Genomic DNA, 20,350 nt, shown 5'->3' with positions numbered 1-20,350 from the left:
CAGAGTTCTGCACGAGCTGCAGGCGGGCGAGGGAGGCCCGGCTAATGCCTACATACATGAAGTTTGTAGCTCTGTAGCAACTGAATGTGCAGAAAGTCGGCGACATCTTTGCACTATGCGCTTCAGCAACCGCTGACCCCTCTATGTCAGTTTACGTGGCCTACGACTTGGTGGCTGAGTTGCTGTTGTTCCCAAATTCTTCCATTTTCTTATAATAAAGCCGACAGTTGACTTTGGAATATTTAGGAGCGAGGAAATTCCACGACTGGATTTGTTGCACAGGTGGCCTCCTGTGACAGTTCCACGCTGGAAATCACCTAGCTCACAGATGTTTGTAGAAACAGTCTCCATGCCTAAGTTCTTGGTTTTATACACCTGTGGCCGGGCCAAGTGATTAGGACACCTGGTTCTGATCATTTGGATGGGTGGCCAAATACTTTTGGCAATATAGTGTACTTATTGGTATCGGGACAAACACTAAATGGCAGCATTCAGAACACTGTTGAGAGACCAAGAAGTCAAAGACAGCCGAATCAATTATTTGGAATTGCAGACCAAAAGAAACAGGATCTAAAGAAAAACACAAACATGGAGAAATACATGCTGACTGAGATAATGATATCAAGTATGGTTCCGCTTCAGGTTTGACAAATTTAAACTTGGCTATTTATGCAATAATGCACACCAGGCTTGAAGTTCCATAGGCTTCATTGTACATGCACACACAATACATAAAGATGAATCAAGGTTGCGGTGGTTGATATAAGGAGCAACCATTGACACAAAATGTACAAAGAGGAGTAGACGTTTGCATGACAACCTATCACAGCTCGTAATAATGCCTGCGGTATAAAAAAATTCTCTTCAAACGTGCTCTCTTCTATCCCGACGCCCGTCAAATATTTCATTTTTTAGGCAAAGTGACATGAAATATCCCCAGAGCACTGAGCCAGAGCTCTCCACTTCACGCTCGGCAGCACACACACAAGTAGCATGGGACCAAAGACTAAAAAAAAAAAAAAAAAAGAGAACAGGAACTGTAGGGACTGACATAGTTTTGTTTGACTGTGGTGTTTTGCTAACACTGACATGCAGAAGGAGAGTAAAGATATTAAAGGCCTACTGAAAGCCACTACTACCGACCACGCAGTCTGATAGTTTATATATCAATGATGAAATCTTAACATTGCAACACATGCCAATACGGCCGGGTTAACTTATAAAGTGCAATTTTAAATTTCCCGCCACACTTCCGGTTGAAAATGTCTATGTATGATGACGTATGCGCGTGACGTCAATGGTTGAAGCGGAAGTATTGGGACACATTGTATCCCAATACAAACAACTCAGTTTTCATTGCAAAATTCCACAGTAATCTGGACATCTGTGTTGGTGAATATTTTGCAATTTGTTTAATGAACATTGGAGACTGCAAAGAAGAAAGCTGTAGGTGGGATCGGTGTATTAGCGGCCGGGTGCAGCAACACAACCAGGAGGACTTTGAGTTGTATAGCAGACACGCTATCCGACGCTAGCCGCCGACCACATCGATGATCAGGTGAAGTCCTTCGTCCCTCGTCGATCACTGAAACGCAGGTTCAAGTCCGTGTCAGAAAAACAACACATTTAGCTGAAACTGCACCAATTTTGTCAAGAGGAGTGGTCAAAAATTCAACCAGAAGCTTGTGGATGGCTACCAAAAGCGCCTTATTGCAGTGAAACTTGCCAAAGGACATGTAAGCAAATATTAACATTGCTGTATGTATACTTTTGACCCAGCAGATTTGCTCACATTTTCAGTAGACCCATAATAAATTCATATAAGAACCAAACTTCATGAATGTTTTTTGTGTGACCAACAAGTATGTGCTCCAATCACTCTATCACAAAAAAATAAGAGTTGTAGAAATGATTGAAAACTCAAGACAGCCATGACATTATGTTCTTTACAAGTGTATGTACAGTTTTGACCATGACTGTATGTATGTGGTGTGTGAGTCCTCAATGCATGTGTGTTTGTGTGTTGGCATGGCAACAAAAGGTCTGCAGGGACAAGGTCCCGGCATTCCCTTGAAACATTTTTTTCTCAATCCAACACGGATCTTAAAGGCCTACTGAAATGAAATGTTCTTATTTAAACGGGGATAGCAGATCCATTCTATGTGTCATACTTGATCATTTCGCGATATTGCCATATTTTTGCTGAAAGGATTTTGTAGAGAACATCAACGATAAAGCTCGCAACTTTTGATCGCTGATAAAAAAAAGCCTTGCCTGTACCGGAAGTAGCGTGACGTCGCAGGTTGAAGGGCTCCTCACATTTCCCCATTGTTTACACCAGCAGCGAGAGCGATTCTGACCGTGAAAGCGACGATTACCCCATTCATTTGAGCCAGGATGAAAGATTTGTGGATGAGGAACGTGAGAGTGAAGGACTAGAGTGCAGTGCAGGACGTATCTTTTTTCGCTCTGACTGTAACTTAGGTACAAGGGCTCATTGGATTTCACATTCCCTCCTTTTTCTATTGTGGATCACGGATTTGTAATTTAAACCACCTCGGATACTATATCCTCTTGAAAATGAGAGTCGAGAACGTGAAATGGACATTCACTGTGACTTTTATCTCCACGACAATACATTGGCGAAGCACTTTATCTACGGAGCTAACGTGATAGCATCGGGCTTAACTGCAGATAGAAACAAAAGAAATAAACCCTTGACTGGAAGGATAGACAGAAAATCAACAATACTATTAAACCATGGACATGTAACTACACGGTTAATAATCCCCAGCCTGGCGAAGCTTAACAATGCTGTTGCTAACGACGCCATTGAAGCTAACTTAGCAACGGGACCTCACAGAGCTATGCTAAAAACATTAGCTATCCACCTACGCCAGCCAGCCCTCATCTGCTCATCAACACCCGTGCTCACCTGCGTTCCAGCGATCGACGGAGCGACGAAGGACTTCACCCGATCATCAATGCGGTCGGCGGCTAGCGTCGGATAGCGCGTCTGCTATCCAAGTCAAAGTCCTCCTGGTTGTGTTGCTGCAGCCAGCCGCTAATACACCGATCCCACCTACAGCTTTCTTCTTTGCAGTCTTCATTGTTCATAAAACAAATTGCAAAAGATTCACCAACACAGATGTCCAGAATACTGTGGAATTTTGCGATGAAAACCGAGCTTTTTGTATTGGATACAATGTGTCCGAATACTTCCGTTTCAACGATTGACGTCACGCGCATACGTCATCATACATAGACGTTTTCAACCGGATGTTTAGCGGGAAATTTAAAATTGCACTTTATAAGTTAACCCGGCCGTATTGGCATGTGTTGCAATGTTAAGATTTCATCATTGATATATAAACTACCAGACTGCGTGGTCGGTAGTAGTGGGTTTCAGTAGGCCTTTAAAACAGCCTAGGTTTGTCTTTACCACTTTTGACGTGTGTTTGGGGTCATTGTCCTGTTGGAACACCCAACTGCGCCTAAGACCCAACCTCCGGGCTGATGATTTTAGGTTGTCCTGAGGAATTTGGAGGTAATCCTCCTTTCTCATTGTCCCATTTAGTCTCTGTAAAGCAACAGTTCCATTGGCAGCAAAACAGGCCCAGATCATAATACTACCACCACCATGCTTGACAGTAGGATGGTGTTCCTGGGATTAAAGGCCTCACCTTTTTTCCTCCAAATATATTACTGGGTATTGTGGCCAAACAGCTCATTTTTTGTTTCATCTGACATCACATGGACAAAGATAAGACCTTCTGGAGGAAAGTTCTGTGACAGCCATGACATTATGTTCTTTACAAGTGTATGTCAACTTTTGACCACGACTGTATAACATGGTGCAATTCAAACTTTAATAGTCTGTAGTATTGTAACCCCTGATTTTCACCGGCCGCAATGGTGGCGGAATCTTTCCGATTCCATTCAAGTCAATGTGTAAGGTACCTCCTTGCGCACGGCGCCACCAGGCCTTTGCTGTATCGCACCCCTGCGCTAAATATACGCAGAGCTTCTATTTTTGCCGAACGCCGGAACACAGCAGATCAATTGACCGCTTGTGTTGGACAGGAAGTAATGCACAAAATTTAAAATAAATTATCCGACTTACTTTCAAAATAAAATACTCCATGTTCAAGACGGATCCTATTTTACAATGGTTTGACGGACCTCAAGGCAACTTGTCAAGTTGTAATTTCACCTGGTATGAGGACGTGCTGATTCTGGAGGTCCAAAATTAAAGAATCATATTACAGGCATATGCTGGACAGTTACAGTATATACACTGCAAAAACTGAAATCTAAGTAAGATGAAATATCTCAAATAAGGGTGATATTTGCTTATTTTCTGTCTGATGAGATAATTCTTCTCACTAATCAGTGTTTTACTTGTTTTACTTGTTTTAAGGGTTTTGGTCCTAAATGATCTCAGTAAGATATTACAGCTTGTAGCTGAGATTTGATGACCTATATTGAGTAAAACATGCTTGAAACTAGAATATCAACTGTTGCAAAGCTGTGTCATCAACACTCACAAGTATACAACTACTTTTTTAAAGTAATCATTTGTTATTTCAAGCATGAAAAAAAATCATGACTTTGACACAATTGTGTCTCATAATTAAAACAGATGACAGCCAAATGGACTTTGCTGTTTTATTTTCAATGAAACAATAGAAAATACATACTCATATAGTAGTACAGTTGGCACAGTACAGTAAACTGACAGTTAATATTTAAACATTTAACATGTGATATTTCTAACAATTTTGAACAGAAATAGTTCATGCACATTCAGATAAATTCTTCGAAATTACAATAAAACAATTTTTGTGCCGGGGGCCGGGCTGTATATATGCAAACTAATTGACTGAAAGAGCACGGACTTGGCGCGATGATGTCATGTTGTCGATGGAAAAATGCATTTTTAGACCATATGATTTGCCTGAGCAGCTAGGAGACCCCGAGAGTAACATGCGGTTGCCTTGTTGCCTTTCCATTAAGAACAATACATTATGTTTTAGTATAAGTTTGCTGCACATATCATTATGTCAAGATAATGGCACTAGCATTTACTTAATTTAAGAATATTTTTCAACATATTGAGCAAAAAGGTCTCATATTGTTTTTTCTATCAAGAAAAGTGCACTTGTTATTAGTGAGAATATACTTATTTTAAGGTGTTTTTGGGTTCAATGAGGTTAGCTAATTTTATTTGTTTTGGAAAATCTTGATAAGCCAAATGTTCTTGTTCTATTGGCAGATGATTTTGCTTAGTTCAATTAAAATATCCCTAATTTTTGTATTTTTTTAAAATTGTTTTTGAACACTGACTTTTTGCAGTGTAGCTTTGTCAAATACCAGCTGATTGATTTTAGTGTATTTTGAAGCCATGAACCCAAGATTTTTAGACATAATTACTTAGGCCTGGTTCACACCAACGGCGCTTGCCACGCTTTAAAGCGGCGAGCAAAGCCCCGTCATTTTTGTAAATTTTTCCACGAATATCCCGATCTCCGAAGTAATGTTATGCTTTGATACGCTCTGATACGAATTCTTTCCCGCTTTGTTCCCGTTCCTCACGATTTGATGCCGCTTTGATACGCTTTAAATCACGCTTTGATTTGTTTTATTACGCTTTATTGAACTTTATTACGCTTTGATACGATTATTATTGTGTGAATTTGATGAATAAATTGCGTGCGCACACATAGTATAATAAAAAAGAGAAATATGACAAAAAATAAGAAAAAAATGTGAAAAACTCAGTATACTAAGTTTTCCCCACATTGTTTAGATTTATCTATTTATTTGATTTCTCTTTTTGTTTTATTATATACAAGATAAAACACATAATATAATAAAAAAGAGAAATATGACAAAAAAATAAGAAAAAAATGTGAAAAACTCAGTATACTAAGTTTTCCCCACATTTTTTAGATTTATCTAGTTGATTTATCTTTTTGTTTTTTATTATATACAAGATAAAACACATAATGTAATAAAAAAGAGAAATATGATAAACAAATAAGTAAAAGCGCCGTCATTTTTGTAAATTTTTCCACGAATATCCCGATCTCCGAAGTAATGTTATGCTTTGACACGCTCTGATACGAATTATTTCCCGCTTTGTTCCCGTTCCTCACGATTTGATGCCGCTTTGATACACTTTAAATCACACTTTGATTTGTTTTATTACGCTTTATTGAACTTTATTACGCTTTGATGCGATTATTATTTTGTCAATTTGATGAATAAATTGCGTGCGCACACATAATATAATAAAAAAGAGAAAATATGACAAAAAAATAAGAAAAAAATGTGAAAAACTCAGTATACTAAGTTTTCCCCACATTTTTTAGATTTATCTATTTATTTGATTTCTCTTTTTGTTTTATTATATACAAGATAAAACACATAATATAATAAAAAAGACAAATATGACAAAAAAATAAGAAAAAAATGTGAAAAAGTTTTCCCCACATTTTTAGATTTATCTAGTTGATTTCTCTTTTTGTTTTTTATTATATACAAGATAAAACACATAATGTAATAAAAAAGAGAAATATGATAAACAAATAAGTAAAAAAAAAAGTGAAAAACTCAGTATACTGTTTTCCACACATTTTTTATATTCATTTATTTTTTCAATTTCTCTTTTTTTTCCGTTATATTATGTTTTATATCTTCATTTCTTTTATTTCTTTGTCATCTTAATAAATATCTATCTTTCATTTCTTATGCTAGTTGACAATAATAAAAGGCATTTCTTTTAAACGTAACATATTCTCTTTATTATTAAGGAAGATGTTATCAACATGTACAGCAAGCAACAAACTTGACCAAACAAAAAAGCACAAATAGTAGCACTGTTCACCAATCAGGTTACATAATGTGGGGTTCATATGAAAAAGGGTACATTATGTTGTATGAGATGATACAAGAGAGTGGATCAACATTGTCCACAAAGTAGAAAGTTAAGAACCATTTTTGTTTACATTTTCATACAGAAAAATTATAGACAGTAATGTCAAACTGTAACATCAAACAGCAAACTCACAGAAGTACAGAAGCAATGATCATCGTACAAAAAAGGCGATGATGCAAAAGAGAATGGATTTGTAATCCTGTGTTGGTTTTACATAAAGTTTCAATGTCACTAGTCAATATCACAGTCACTTCCTATTTGTAGTTGTAGACTGGCATGTCTTGCTTCACTACAAGCTTTCCCATGATCCATTACGACCCTCACGCTTTAATCACGCTTTGTTACGCTTTAACGCCGCTTTGCATGCCGCTTTGCATGCCGCTTTAAAGCGCCAGCAAAGCGCCGTTGGTGTGAACCTAGCATTAGTGCTAACTTATTTGCATGCTAATTTTAACATGTTAGCATACTAACATCAGCGTGCTAGTCATTGATATTGTTACCTGACTATTGTAATATTAGGCAGATTCTCCAGATTGTTGTAAGTATTACACCACATCCTTTTCCGGCTGTTAGCACTTAATGACGGAACTACACTCAAACCTAACACACATTCATACGCATTAGCTTTGTGTGTGGTCAACTACTGTTAGCCATTTAGCAAAGTTACTACTGAATGTATATTGTATCATAACAACATGACCGCACATTTATTTGGTGTATCTTGCACGCTCTCCCTGCCTGTAACCTAAATATGTGCTCATAGACCAGGTTTTGGAGTATAAATGTTTGGGGTTTTGGCACCACCCGCTGGACTAGATCTGACCAATCTAAGTCTACGAGCACAAACTGATGAGGTTTAGAGGCGAAACTTATTCTAAGACAAACCAAACAGTCGAGTTGCGATCCATCGAATGCCCTGAGATGACCTGGATTAATGAGAGAACATTCACAGACAACCCATTGATGTTGTTATTTTGCGCTATCTTGCTAAATTTTTACGTGGTAATATATCATGTTGTAGGTGTTTATTACCCTTTGCATTCATATTTTGCTGTTTGTTACAGTTTTGTTGTGTTTTGCTTGATTGTAAAAGATACACAACTGTCGAGGAGCGACGTTCACATGTTGTTAATATTCAGTGTTTTATTGTTCATAGTTAATATTGCACATCCCACTTTCTTTATTTTCATGTACATTTTGGTTGTCCCATTCAGTAAAAAAACAGTAAAATTCCATCCTGTTTTTTTCGAGGTGGTCTGCCTTAACGTTTTTAGAATTCAATCGGACATTGTGGCACGCCAGCGTTGATTTTGTTATTTGGCGCTATCTTGCTACCACGCTAACGTTAGCATTTCTTTCAAGCGCCCTGAGATCGGTAGGTTGTGAGTTCAAACCCCGGCCGAGTCATACCAAAGACTATAAAAAAAAATGGGACCCATTACCTCCCTGCTTGGCACTCAGCATCAAGGGTTGGAATTGGGGGTTAAATCACCAAAATGATTCCCGGGCGCGGCACTGCTGCTGCCCACTGCTCCCCTCACCTCCCAGGGGGTGAACAAGGGGATGGGTCAAATGCAGAGGACAAATTTCACCACACCTAGTGTGTGTGACAATCATTGGTACTTTAACTTAACTTAACTTTAACATGTATTAATCAATTAAATTGTATTCCAACATTTATTCAACATTTCAAGATTCCTCTTACTTTTCAGTATAACTTTAGCTTTTCAACATTCAAACTAGCGATGTCCGATAATATCGGACTGCCGATATTATCAGCCGATAAATGCTTTAAAATGTAATATCGGAAATTATCGGTATCGGTTTCAAAATTATTGGTATCGGTTTCAAAAAGTAAAATGTATGACTTTTTAAAACGCCGCTGTGTACACGGACGTAGGGAGAAGTACAGAGCGCCAATAAACCTTAAAGGCACTGCCTTTGCGTGCCGGCCCAATCACATAATATCTACGGCTTTTCACACACACAAGTGAATGCAAGCCATACTTGGTCAACAGCCATACAGGTCACACTGAGAGTGGCCGTATGAACAACTTTAACACTGTTACAAATATGTGCCACACTGTGAACCCACACCAAACAAGAATGACACACATTTCGGGGGAACATCCGCACCGTAACACAACATAAACACAACAGAACAAATACCCAGAACCCCTTGCAGCACTAACTCTTCCGGGACGCTACAATATACACGTCCCGCTACCCCCACCCCCCCCCACCCCCCCCCCTCCCAAATTCCAAGCTGCTGTTTTGAGGCATGTTAAAAAAAAATAATGCACTTTGTGACTTCAATAATAAATATGGCAGTGCCATGTTGGCATTTTTTTCCATAACTTGAGTTGATTTATTTTGGAAAACCTTGTTACATTGTTTAATGCATCCAGCGGGGCATCACAACAAAATTAGGCATGATAATGTGTTCATTCCACGACTGTATATATCGAATCGGTTGATATCGGAATCGGTAATTAAGAGTTGAACAATATCGGAAAATCGGATATCGGCAAAAAAAACATTATCGGTCATCTCTAATTCAAACCATTCCCACATTTATTCGAAATGTCAACATTTACTGTACGGTAACACTTTAGTATGGGGAACACATATTCACCGATAATTAGTTGCTTCTTTACATGCAAATTAGTTACATATTGGCTCTAAATTAGTCAGTATTAAGTACTTATTAATGCCTTATTCTGCATGGCCTTATTATACAACCAGTAAGCCGTTAACTAAGAGTCTTCCCTCAATAACCTCAGAATTATTGCTTATTAGTAACCCTAACCCTTATATAAGTTAAAGTACCCATGATAGTCACACACACACTAGGTGTGGCGAAATTATTCTCTGCATTTAACCCATCACCCTTGATCACCCCCTGGGAGGTGAGGGGAGCAGTGAGCAGCAGCGGTGGCCACGCTCGGGAATCATTTTTTCGTGATTTAACCCCCAATTCCAACCCTTGTTGCTGAGTGCCAAGCAGGGAGGTAATGGGTCCCATTTTTATAGTCTTTGGTATGACTCCACCAGGGTTTGAACTCACGACCTACCGATCTCCAAATAACTCTAAATTAAGTCTTTGTTACTTTAATAAGCAACTAATTAATGGCGAATATGTTCCCCCATACTAAAGTGTTACCCATATTTCAACAGTATTCAGTTCAGCTTTTCAGCATCCATGTTGAATCTCTACTGAAATTGCTTCATCTAGTTTATTTTTGTTCCTATGGTTTAACTGCCGCCACTATTTTGGCAGACATCCTTAAGCAGCAATTGCTGAGTCGTTTGTCGCCGCGCTACACCCATCCAGTTGGACAGTCCTTCAGCTTTTTATAACCCAGCTTAAGTTATTTCAACTTTTCACAAATTTGTTTGGGTGTGTGCACTCAATTTACATCTGCCAGCTGTTCAGCTATTCCTCCACAGACTTGGTTGTTCGAGTTGGCAGTTCAAAGTCCTGCTTAGTTGCTTAATATCTTCCTCTGCAAATAGGTGAATCGTAAATAAAAACAGAATACAATGAGTTACGAATCCTTTTCAACGTATATTCAATTGAATAGACTGCGAAGACAAGATACTTAAAGGCCTACTGAAATGCGATGTTCTTATTTAAACGGGGATAGCAGATCCATTCTATGTGTCATACTTGATCATTTCGCGATATTGCCATATTTTTGTTGAAAGGATTTAGTAGAGAACATCGACGATAAAGTTCGCAACTTTTGGTCGCTGATAGAAAAAAGCCTTGCCTGTACCGGAAGTAGCGTGACATCGCAGGTTGAAAGGTTCCTCACATTTCCCCATTGTTTACACCAGCAGCGAGAGCGATTCGAACCGAGAAAGCGACGATTACCCCATTCATTTGAGCGAGGACGAAAGATTTGTGGATGAGGAAAGTGAGAGTGAAGGACTAGAGGGCAGTAGAAGCGATTCAGATAGGGAAGATGCTGTGAGAGGCGGGTGGGACCTGATATTCAGCTGGGAATGACTAAAACAGTAATATATACTCTATTAGCCACAACACAACTAGGCTTATATTTAATATGCCACAAATGAATCCCGCATAACATACTCACGGTACCGCGTCTGTGTATCCAACTCAAAGTCCTCCTGGTAAGAGTCTCTGTTGTCCCAGTTCTCCACTAGCCAATGGTAAAGCTTGACTGTCATCTTTCGGAAATGTAAACAATGAAACACCGGCTACGTGTTTGTGTTGCTGCAGCCGGTCGCTAATACACCGCTTCCCACCTACAGCTTTCTTCTTTGCTGTCTCCATTGTTCATTGAACAAATTGCAAAAGATTCACCAACACAGATGTCCAGAATACTGTGGAACTTTGCGATGAAAACAGATGACTTAATAGCTTGCCACAATGCTGTCCCAAAATGTCCTCTACAATCTGTGACGTCACGCGCAGACGTCATCAAACCGAGACGTTTTCAGCAGGATATTTCGTGCGAAATTTAAAATTGCACTTTAATAATCTAACCCGGCCGTATTGGCATGTGTTGCAATGTTAAGATTTTATCATTGATATATAAACTATCAGACTGCGTGGTCGGTAGTAGTGGGTTTCAGTAGGCCTTTAACGTTTGAACTGGAAAACGTTGTTATTTTTTGCAAATATTAGCTCATTTGGAATTTGATGCCTGCAACATATTTCAAAAAAGCTGGCACAAGTGGCAAAAAAGACTGTAGTGCTATTATCAAAAACATTAGTAAAAATATTATCAATAAGTGTGGCACCGTGTCCTATGATTCTGCTTGGCTTTGTTTATTTTAGGATATAAACTGATGCTGTACATTGCATCAATGAAGTCAGCAATGGACTTTTGCTTGTTAGGGTTCAACAAATATTGAAGTCACCACATAAGAATATTATTTTTTGACCATTGTCAAAACCGTTGTAATTTGCCTTGATCCAGTCTTCAAATGTTTCAATACTTGACTTAGGTGATCTATAATATGTTTTGCATTCTAAGATATTATCCATAGCAAATTACATGTTTTTTTTACCACTTTGTAGTTCAGGTTCTTCATCACGTACACAGCTACTCCTCCTCTGTTTGTTTGTTCTGTTGATGTAGTTTAGTTCATATCCTTCCAGATCAAAATATATTCCTTTTTTTATCATCGATCCATGTTTCTGTGACAGCGATCACTTTGAAGGGTTTGTTGAATTGTTCTAAAAAGTGTTTCTGCTATTAAAATTAATAATTGACTATGTGTTATCACATTTAATGAAGCTGTTATATTGTTCATCTGTATAGTAAAAACAATTATTACTGAGAAAAACATATGTATCTGGATCTATATTATTTTCAAAATCCTGTTTTTTATGGTCTTTGTTGTAGAAGATTTTCAGTTCCATATTTTTCTTCAACAATGTTTGATGTTGTTTCAATAATCTCTATAATTGTAGGTGTATGCATTCCTGAATCTAGGTCTTCTTGTTTAGTAGTCTCTTGGAACATAGTCGTGTTGGTATTTGTTTTCCGTCAGACTCCATTATCATCGTCGTTGTGGAAGCAGTGTCAACTTTAATATTTGTCCAGGTCCTTGATGTCCTGGACAACAACTACTCTTGCTTCTGGACTTCCATTCAGCTTGATATAGATATTTACAGTTGGCGCTTCAAGTTCCCTGGATATTTTACCCTGCTTTCTCAAGTCGCGTGCTTTCTTGGCGATTCCAGCATTCCGTTTTGTGAGATGCTCATTCATGTACACATTTGTTCCCTTCAGCTTCTTTCCCTGTTTCAGCAGTGCCATTTTAGATTTTCTGTTAACGAGCTTCACAAGGCTGACTGGAGTTGTGTTGCTGTTTCTTCCATTCAGTGGGATGCATGTTTCGATGGTATTAATGTCGATTTCAATTTCCTTTGATTGCAGAAAGTTGAGCACTTGTTGCCAAACAGGCAACATCCAGCTCATCTGGTTCTCTTCCATTATTAACGGCTTTCGCGTAGGATCTTGGTTTAATTCGATGCCCTGTCACGATGATATCATCCATTCGTTTGTCCTGATCCATTTCATCTAAGATTTTTAATTCTATTCTTTTATTGGGATAAGGTAAACATCTGTTCAGTATTTCAACATAGAAGTGTTTGATTGTGACGCATTAAAAGCCACAAAATGCAACGGGTCCATCAGACCCACAAACGCTGGCTGAGTAACAACAATATGAACATTACACAAGGGTTAATATGCAACCAGCCGTTCCATCTATTTTATTATTTTAAAGTCGTTGATTCTTACACTGTGGGTTGATCCAGCGATGGAGAATACTGACAGTTCTATGCGGCATTCTCTGTCTTTCAAAATGACCTACAGTTAGTTGTCTCGTTCCGGGTGTGCACATGTCAAAATCTATTAAATGTCACATGTGTCACAAAATTGATGTTACGTACAAAAAGGCTCCGAATCCGTGGGATACCATTTCAACGTGCGCCTTGTTTTTTCATTGTGTCAGTCAAATGTAGTGAGGCTACAGTATGTAGCAACACTAAATAAACACAGTATTGTATTGACACGTATGCTGTCTTTCAGGGCGATTCTATACAGACCAACATTCAACTGGACTTTGGCGATGGCATTGCTGTGTCCTATTCCAACCTCAGCTGGGCTGAAGAGGGGATCAAACATGTGTACAAGTCCGCAGGAATATTCCGTGTCACTGCCCTGGCAGAAAACTCCCTCGGTTATGAGACAACAACACTCTATCTGCATGTCACTTGTAAGTCTCCATATTGTTTAAATGTGCTTTATTTTGAAACTGGTTTTGATGTTCAATGCCAGATGAACATCATTGTACTCATAGATATACCATATTGAATTAATTTAAATACACTACATCGGACTTAAACAGTTGCACATGTAAATAATACGTATTTAAAAAATGTAAATTTTCCAGTTAAATTTGAATGGAATACCTGGGGCGGCCCCACCACAATCACATCTCTGAAATAATATTTGTGCTTATTTTGTTATGCACTGAGAGTCAAATAGAGTAGGACCTCAATTTATGAGCTCAAACGGTTGCACGGCTTACAAAACCCAAAACCAGTGAAGTCGGCACGTTGTGTAAATCGTAAATAAAAACAGAATACAATGATTTGCAAATCCTTTTCAACCTATATTCAATTGAATGGACTGCAAAGACAAGATACTTAACGTTCGAACTGGAAAACATTGTTACTCTTTGCAAATATTAACTCATTTGGAAGTTGATGCCTGCAACATGTTTCAAAAAAGCTGGCACAAGTGGCAAAAAAGACTGAGAAAGTTGAGGAATGCTCATCCAACACTTATTTGGAACATCCCACAGGTGAACAGGCTAATTGGGAACAGGTGGGTACCATGATTGGGTATAAAAGCAGCATCCATTAAATGCTCAGTCGTTCACAAACAAGGATGGGGCGAGGGTCACCACTTTGTGAACAAATGCGTGAGCAAATTGTTGAACAGTTTAAGAACAACATTTCTCAACGAGCTATTGCAAGGAATTTAGGGAATTTATTCACCATCTACGGTAATATCATCAAAAGGTTCAGAGAATCTGAAAAAAATGACTGCATGTAAGCAAAAATATTATGGAACTTCGATCCCTCAGGCGGTACTGCATCAAAAAGCGACATCAGTGTGTAAAGGATATCACCACATGGGCTCAGGAACACTTCAGAAAACCACTGTCAGTAACTACAGTTGGTCGCTACATCTGTAAGTGCAAGTTAAAACTCTACTTTGCAAAAGTGAAAGCCATGTATCAACAACACCCAGAAACGCCGCCGGCTTCGCTGGGCCTGAGCTCATCTAAGATGGACTGGTGCAAAGTTGAAAAGTGTTCTGTGGTCTGACGAGTTCACATTTCAAATTGTTTTCGGAAACTTTGGACGTTGTGTCCTCCGGAACAAAGAGGAAAAGTACCATCCGGATTGTTATATGCGGAAAGTTGAAAAGCCAGCATCTGTGATGGTATGGGGGTGTATTAGTGCCCAAGACATGGGTAACTTACACATCTGTGAAGGCACCATTAATGCTGAAAGGTACATACAGATTTTGGAGCAACTTATGTTGCCATCCAAGCAACGTTATCATGGACGCCCCTGCTTATTTCAGCCAAGCTAGATTCTGCATGTGTTACAACAGCGTGGCTTCATATTAAAAGAGTGCGGGTACTAAACTGGCCTGCCTGGAGTCTACACCTTTCTCCCATTGAATAAGTGTGGTGCATTATGAAGACCCTGGACTGTTAAACAACTTAAGCTGTACATCAAGCAAGAATGGGAAATAATTCCACCTGCAAAGCTTCAAAAATTGGTCTCCTCAGTTCCCAAACATTTACTGAGTGTTGTTAAAAGGAAAGGACATGTAACACAGTGGTAAAAATGCCCCTGTGCCAACTTTGTTGTTAAATTCTAAGTTAATGATTATTTGCAACAAAAAAAAAAAGTTTCTCAGTTCGAACATTAAATATATTTTCTTTGCAGTCTATTCAACTGAATAGAAGTTGAAAATAATTTGACAATCATTGTATTCTGTTTTTATTTACGATTTACACATTGTTCCATCTTCACTGGTTTTGGGTTTTGTAGTCCCCTCATATCTCAAAACAATTTAAATGAATTGAAATCAATATTTGTCCATGCTTATCCTCCCCAAAACAACACAATTTGTACATGTAATATGCCTTTGAAAAAGAAAAAATAACTTTTAGATAAGGCATATTGTATGAAAAACAATGCAATAGAATGTACTGTACAGCAAACAACTACAGTAGTTTTATAAAATAATGCATAATTATGTACGTACATAATTTACCTCGACAAGCAGACTTCTACAAGTTTTTCCTACGGGCTGCATCTCAGGCGTGTAACAATAGGAATTTAAATTGTTGTTTGTGTTGCACACGGACTTCTTTGACTGACGGACCAGAGGTCAGGGTGGTCAGCAAGGGATATGCTCTAAGATGTGCCAAGGGTAAAGGCTCAATTGTCCAATTTGTAGAGTCAGGGGACAAAACGAACTGAAACACGTCAAACAGACCATCAACAACTCCTCCATATTTTCATGATTATTATCCGTCGTCTGGACCTTTTTTTTTTCAGACTGCATATTGCGGAGGCTGTGCTCCTGCTCTGTGTGATGCGGACTGACAGTGCTGCGTGCGGGCTGTCTGGCCAAGTCGGTTAAAAAGCATAACAAAAAGCCGAAAGGCAACTCGTATCTCAAAATACTTGTATAGTCGAGGTACCACTGTACATACAAACATGTAAGCTGTTGGTTATTATCCCTCAGCCACTGTCTCTTCTCAAGCATGTTTTGGCAGAGGTTATTTTTAAACATATGTATGACATATGTTGCAAAAACCTTATCCCAAGACTGACGTAACACAACCTCCTAGACCACTGGTTCTTAACCTGGGTTCGATCGAACCCTAGAGGTTCGGTGAGTCGGCCTCAGGGGTTCGGCGGAGCGTCGACGTCTAAAAACTTCAGACATGCTCATGCGCTGTGGCCACACCAGCAGCACACCTGTCCCAAACCTGAATAAATAACAAGTTAAATGTTTTATTGTTATCAAATTACAGCAGTCATTTCCATGAGATAATTTTCTAATATAAGTGTTTTGCCCCAATTACAACGACAATAACAAAAAATATTGTTTTTCATGAGCTGTGTACTAGTATTATATGTCTGGATGGGGGTCCTGCTTTGGAAATAATTTGTACCCCTTTCAGATCTTGCATTTAGTTCCCACTAAAACATTCACATGTTGCACAATGAGATGTAAACATTGGTACATTCCTGTAACATTCTCTTTGTAAAATATATCTTTATTAGTATTTCTTTAATATAATAACATAATTTCATGATTAATATTTATAAATTAAGATTAAATTAAGAAAAAACATTTTATTTGTCACTAAAGAAGGGTTTGGGTTTGCTTTGGAAATAATTTGTACCTCTTTCAGATATCGCATTTAGTTCCCACTAAAACATTCACATGTTGCACAATGAGATGTAAACATGGGATCATGTGTACATTCCTGTAACTTTCTGTTTGTAAAATATATCTTTATTAGTATTTCTTTAATATAATAACATAATTTCATGATTCATATTTATAAATTAAGATTAAATTAAGAAAAAACTTTTTTTTTTTCACTTAAGAAGGGTTTGGGTTTGCTTTGGAAATAATTTGTACCCCTTTCAGATATCGCATTTAGTTCCCCCTAAAACATTCACATGTTGCACAATGAGATGTAAACATGGGATCATGTGTACATTCCTGTAACTTTCTGTTTGTAAAATATATCTTTATTAGTATTTATTTAATATAATAACATCATTTCATGATTAATATTTATAAATTAAGATTAAATTAAGAAAAAACATTTTATTTTTCACTAAAGAAGGTTTTGGGTTTGCTTGTATCACATTTAGTTCCCACTAAAACATTCACATGTTGCACAATGAGATGTAAACATGGGATCATGTGTACATTCCTGTAACTTTATGTTTGTAAAATATGTCTTTATTTGTATTTCTTTAATATAATAACATCATTTCATGATTAATATTTATAAATTAAGAAAAAACATTTTATTTTTCACTAAAGAAGGGTTTGGGTTTGCTTTGGAAATAATTTGTACCCCTTTCAGATATCGCATTGAGTTCCCACTAAAACATTCATATGTTGCACAATGAGATGTAAACATGGGATCATGTGTACATTCCTGTAACATTCTGTTTGTAAAATATATCTTTATTAGTATTTCTTTAACATAATAACATCATTTCATGATTAATTATAAATTAAGATTAAATTAAGAAAAAAACATTTTAATTTTCGATATCGCATTTAGTTCCCTCTAAAACATTCACATGTTGCACAATGAGATGTAAACATGGGATCATGTGTACATTCCTGTAACATTCTGTTTGTAAAATATATCTGTAAGTATTTCTTTAATATAATAACATCATTTTATGATTAATATTTATAAATTAAGATTAAATTAAGAAAAAACTTTTTATTTTTCACTAAAGAAGGGTTCGGTGAATGCGCATATGAAACTGGTCGGGTTCGGTACCTCCAACAAGGTTAAGAACCACTGTCCTAGACCCTATGTTGTATTATTTTAAAGGAGATATTCAAAGCATCTCCAAGGGAGAGCTGTGTTAAAATGATGGTACTAACAATACTTAAAATATGTAGATATATATGATGAATGGATACAGCTCATTTAAATCGAGAACATTTAAAAAAAAAACAAGAGTTATTAATAATTTGGGGTGTCCTGATTCAATATTGATTGGGTTAAATGTCAGCAAAAAATAGGTATCGGACTATATCAGCTTGCATCTACAATCTATGATACAAACGCTCCAATACAAGCAGCTCTACAGCATATTTACTTAATGTAACACTTAGTTAACATCTAAATGTCCTCCAATAGTCATACAAGGTTGTTTTTTTCTTCTATTTTAGTGAAGTAATTTACAAATTGTAGGCTATAGGCTACTAGTAGCAGCTACACGACATCTAAGCACACAGTAGCACACAAGCTAGACATACTTAACCCTTGTGTGGTGTTCGGGTCTGTGGGACCCGTTTTAATTTTTTATTAAAAGAAAAATGATACAATTAATTAATTTTTCAAACTGAGACTCACTGACTTTGGCTCATTTTCTGTGAAGAACATATATCAGAATACATATTTAATGACCACACACCATACACCCCACCCCTACACATTTCTATTACATATAAGATGTCCGGGTCCACTGGACCCAGGGCTAATAAAAGTGTGGAAATTGATGTTCTGTTTAACACATGCAGATAGGTACACAGAACATCAGAGGGTCAAATGTGTGAGAAAATGAGAGCAGACAGTGTTGACAAACAATTTTGCAACCTTGTGTGGGAACCGCAGGTGCAGAAACACAAAAGAAGAATCCCTGTGGGATGCAGAAACTGGCAGAGAAATTTTCCATGCAACGTTCATATTGTTGTTACTCAGCCAGCGTTTGTGGGTCTGATGGACCCGTTGCATTTTGTGGCTTTTAATGCCTCACAATCAAACACTTTTATGTTAAAATACTGAACAAATGTTTAATGGGATAAGGTAAACATCTGTTCAGTATTTCAACATAAACATTTTGTGGCTTTTAATGCCTCACAATAAACACGTTTATGTTGAAATACTGAACAGATGTTTACCTTATCCCATTAAACATCTGTTCAGTATTTTAACATAAAAGTGTTTGATTGTGAGGCATTAAAAGCCACAAAATGCAACGGGTCCATCAGACCCACAAACGCTGGCTGAGTAACAACAATATGAACATTACCCAAGGGTTAATATGTGTCTTTAATTGAACATGATTGCAGTCTAAAACAGAACATTTGTCAATACAAACAAGTATCAAATCATAATAGTTGCTTGATACTTACACATACAATGTCTCCGAGGCAAAATATTAGAAAGTATCAAACAAACGTGTCTGCATCATTCAACTTAATTCATTTTTGAGGCCACTAAATGTCGCCCAAAAAACAATGGACGTTTGATAATGGATAGGTTAGTGTTTTTTTCATATCGACCATTGTTCACTGTTTACCTAATTTCACTTTCACTCTTTATGGCATTCAACACTATATAATAACGAAAGTATTTATGATTTTTGTTGATATTGCATCAGATCAATATTGGTAGGCTCAAATACGGGAAGTGAAAATGTTGCAAAGGGACACCCCAATTGATAATTGTACCATGTTCATGGGTTAAAGAAAGCAACATGAAATTGAAGTCCAAGTGATTTTTTTTCATCCATTCACCCATCTCCTTCCACTTATACACTTTGGAGATTAAGCAGTTTAAGCAGACTTTTCGCCCAGCACCACCTTTACTTCCCCTGACTCCACCTATAGTGTAGAGAAGCACAGCTGTAGATTGAGTTACCATATTTTTCGGACTACAAGGCACACTTAAAATCCTTTCATTTTCTCACAACTCGACAGTGCGCCTTATAACATTGGTGTGCCTAATGCAGTGGTTCTCAACCTTTTTTCAGTGATGAACCCCCTGTGAACATTTGTTTAATTGAAGTACCCCCTAATCAGAGCATAGCATTTTTTTGTTGAAAAAAAAAGAGATAAAGAAGTAAATTACAGCACTATGTCATCAGTTTCTGATTTATTAAATTGTATAACAGTGCAAAATATTGCTCATTTTTGTTGTGGTCTTTCTTGAACTATTTGGAAAAAAAGATGTAAAAATAACTAAAAACTTGTTGAAAATTAAACAAGTGATTCAATTATAAATAAAGATTTCTACACATAGAAGTAATCATCATTTAAAGTGCCCTCTTTGGGGATTGTA

General features: G+C 37.4%; 1 protein-coding gene across 4 annotated transcripts in view; it reads left to right on the top strand.

The window, feature by feature from the left end:
• The window catches only part of sorcs3a (sortilin related VPS10 domain containing receptor 3a), a 712,571-nt gene that overhangs the window by 644,998 nt on the left and 47,223 nt on the right, over positions 1–20,350 (top strand). For all 4 annotated transcript variants that reach the window (XM_062027155.1, XM_062027158.1, XM_062027156.1 and 1 more), the window contains exon 19: positions 13,513–13,699. In XM_062027155.1, coding sequence (XP_061883139.1) covers positions 13,513–13,699 — 187 coding nt within the window. The remainder of the gene's footprint in view (positions 1–13,512; positions 13,700–20,350) is intronic.

Source organism: Entelurus aequoreus, linkage group LG18, assembly GCF_033978785.1.
Source record: "Entelurus aequoreus isolate RoL-2023_Sb linkage group LG18, RoL_Eaeq_v1.1, whole genome shotgun sequence".
Classification (NCBI taxonomy): Eukaryota; Metazoa; Chordata; class Actinopteri; order Syngnathiformes; family Syngnathidae; genus Entelurus; species Entelurus aequoreus.
This window is presented reverse-complemented; position numbering and strand designations above follow the sequence as displayed.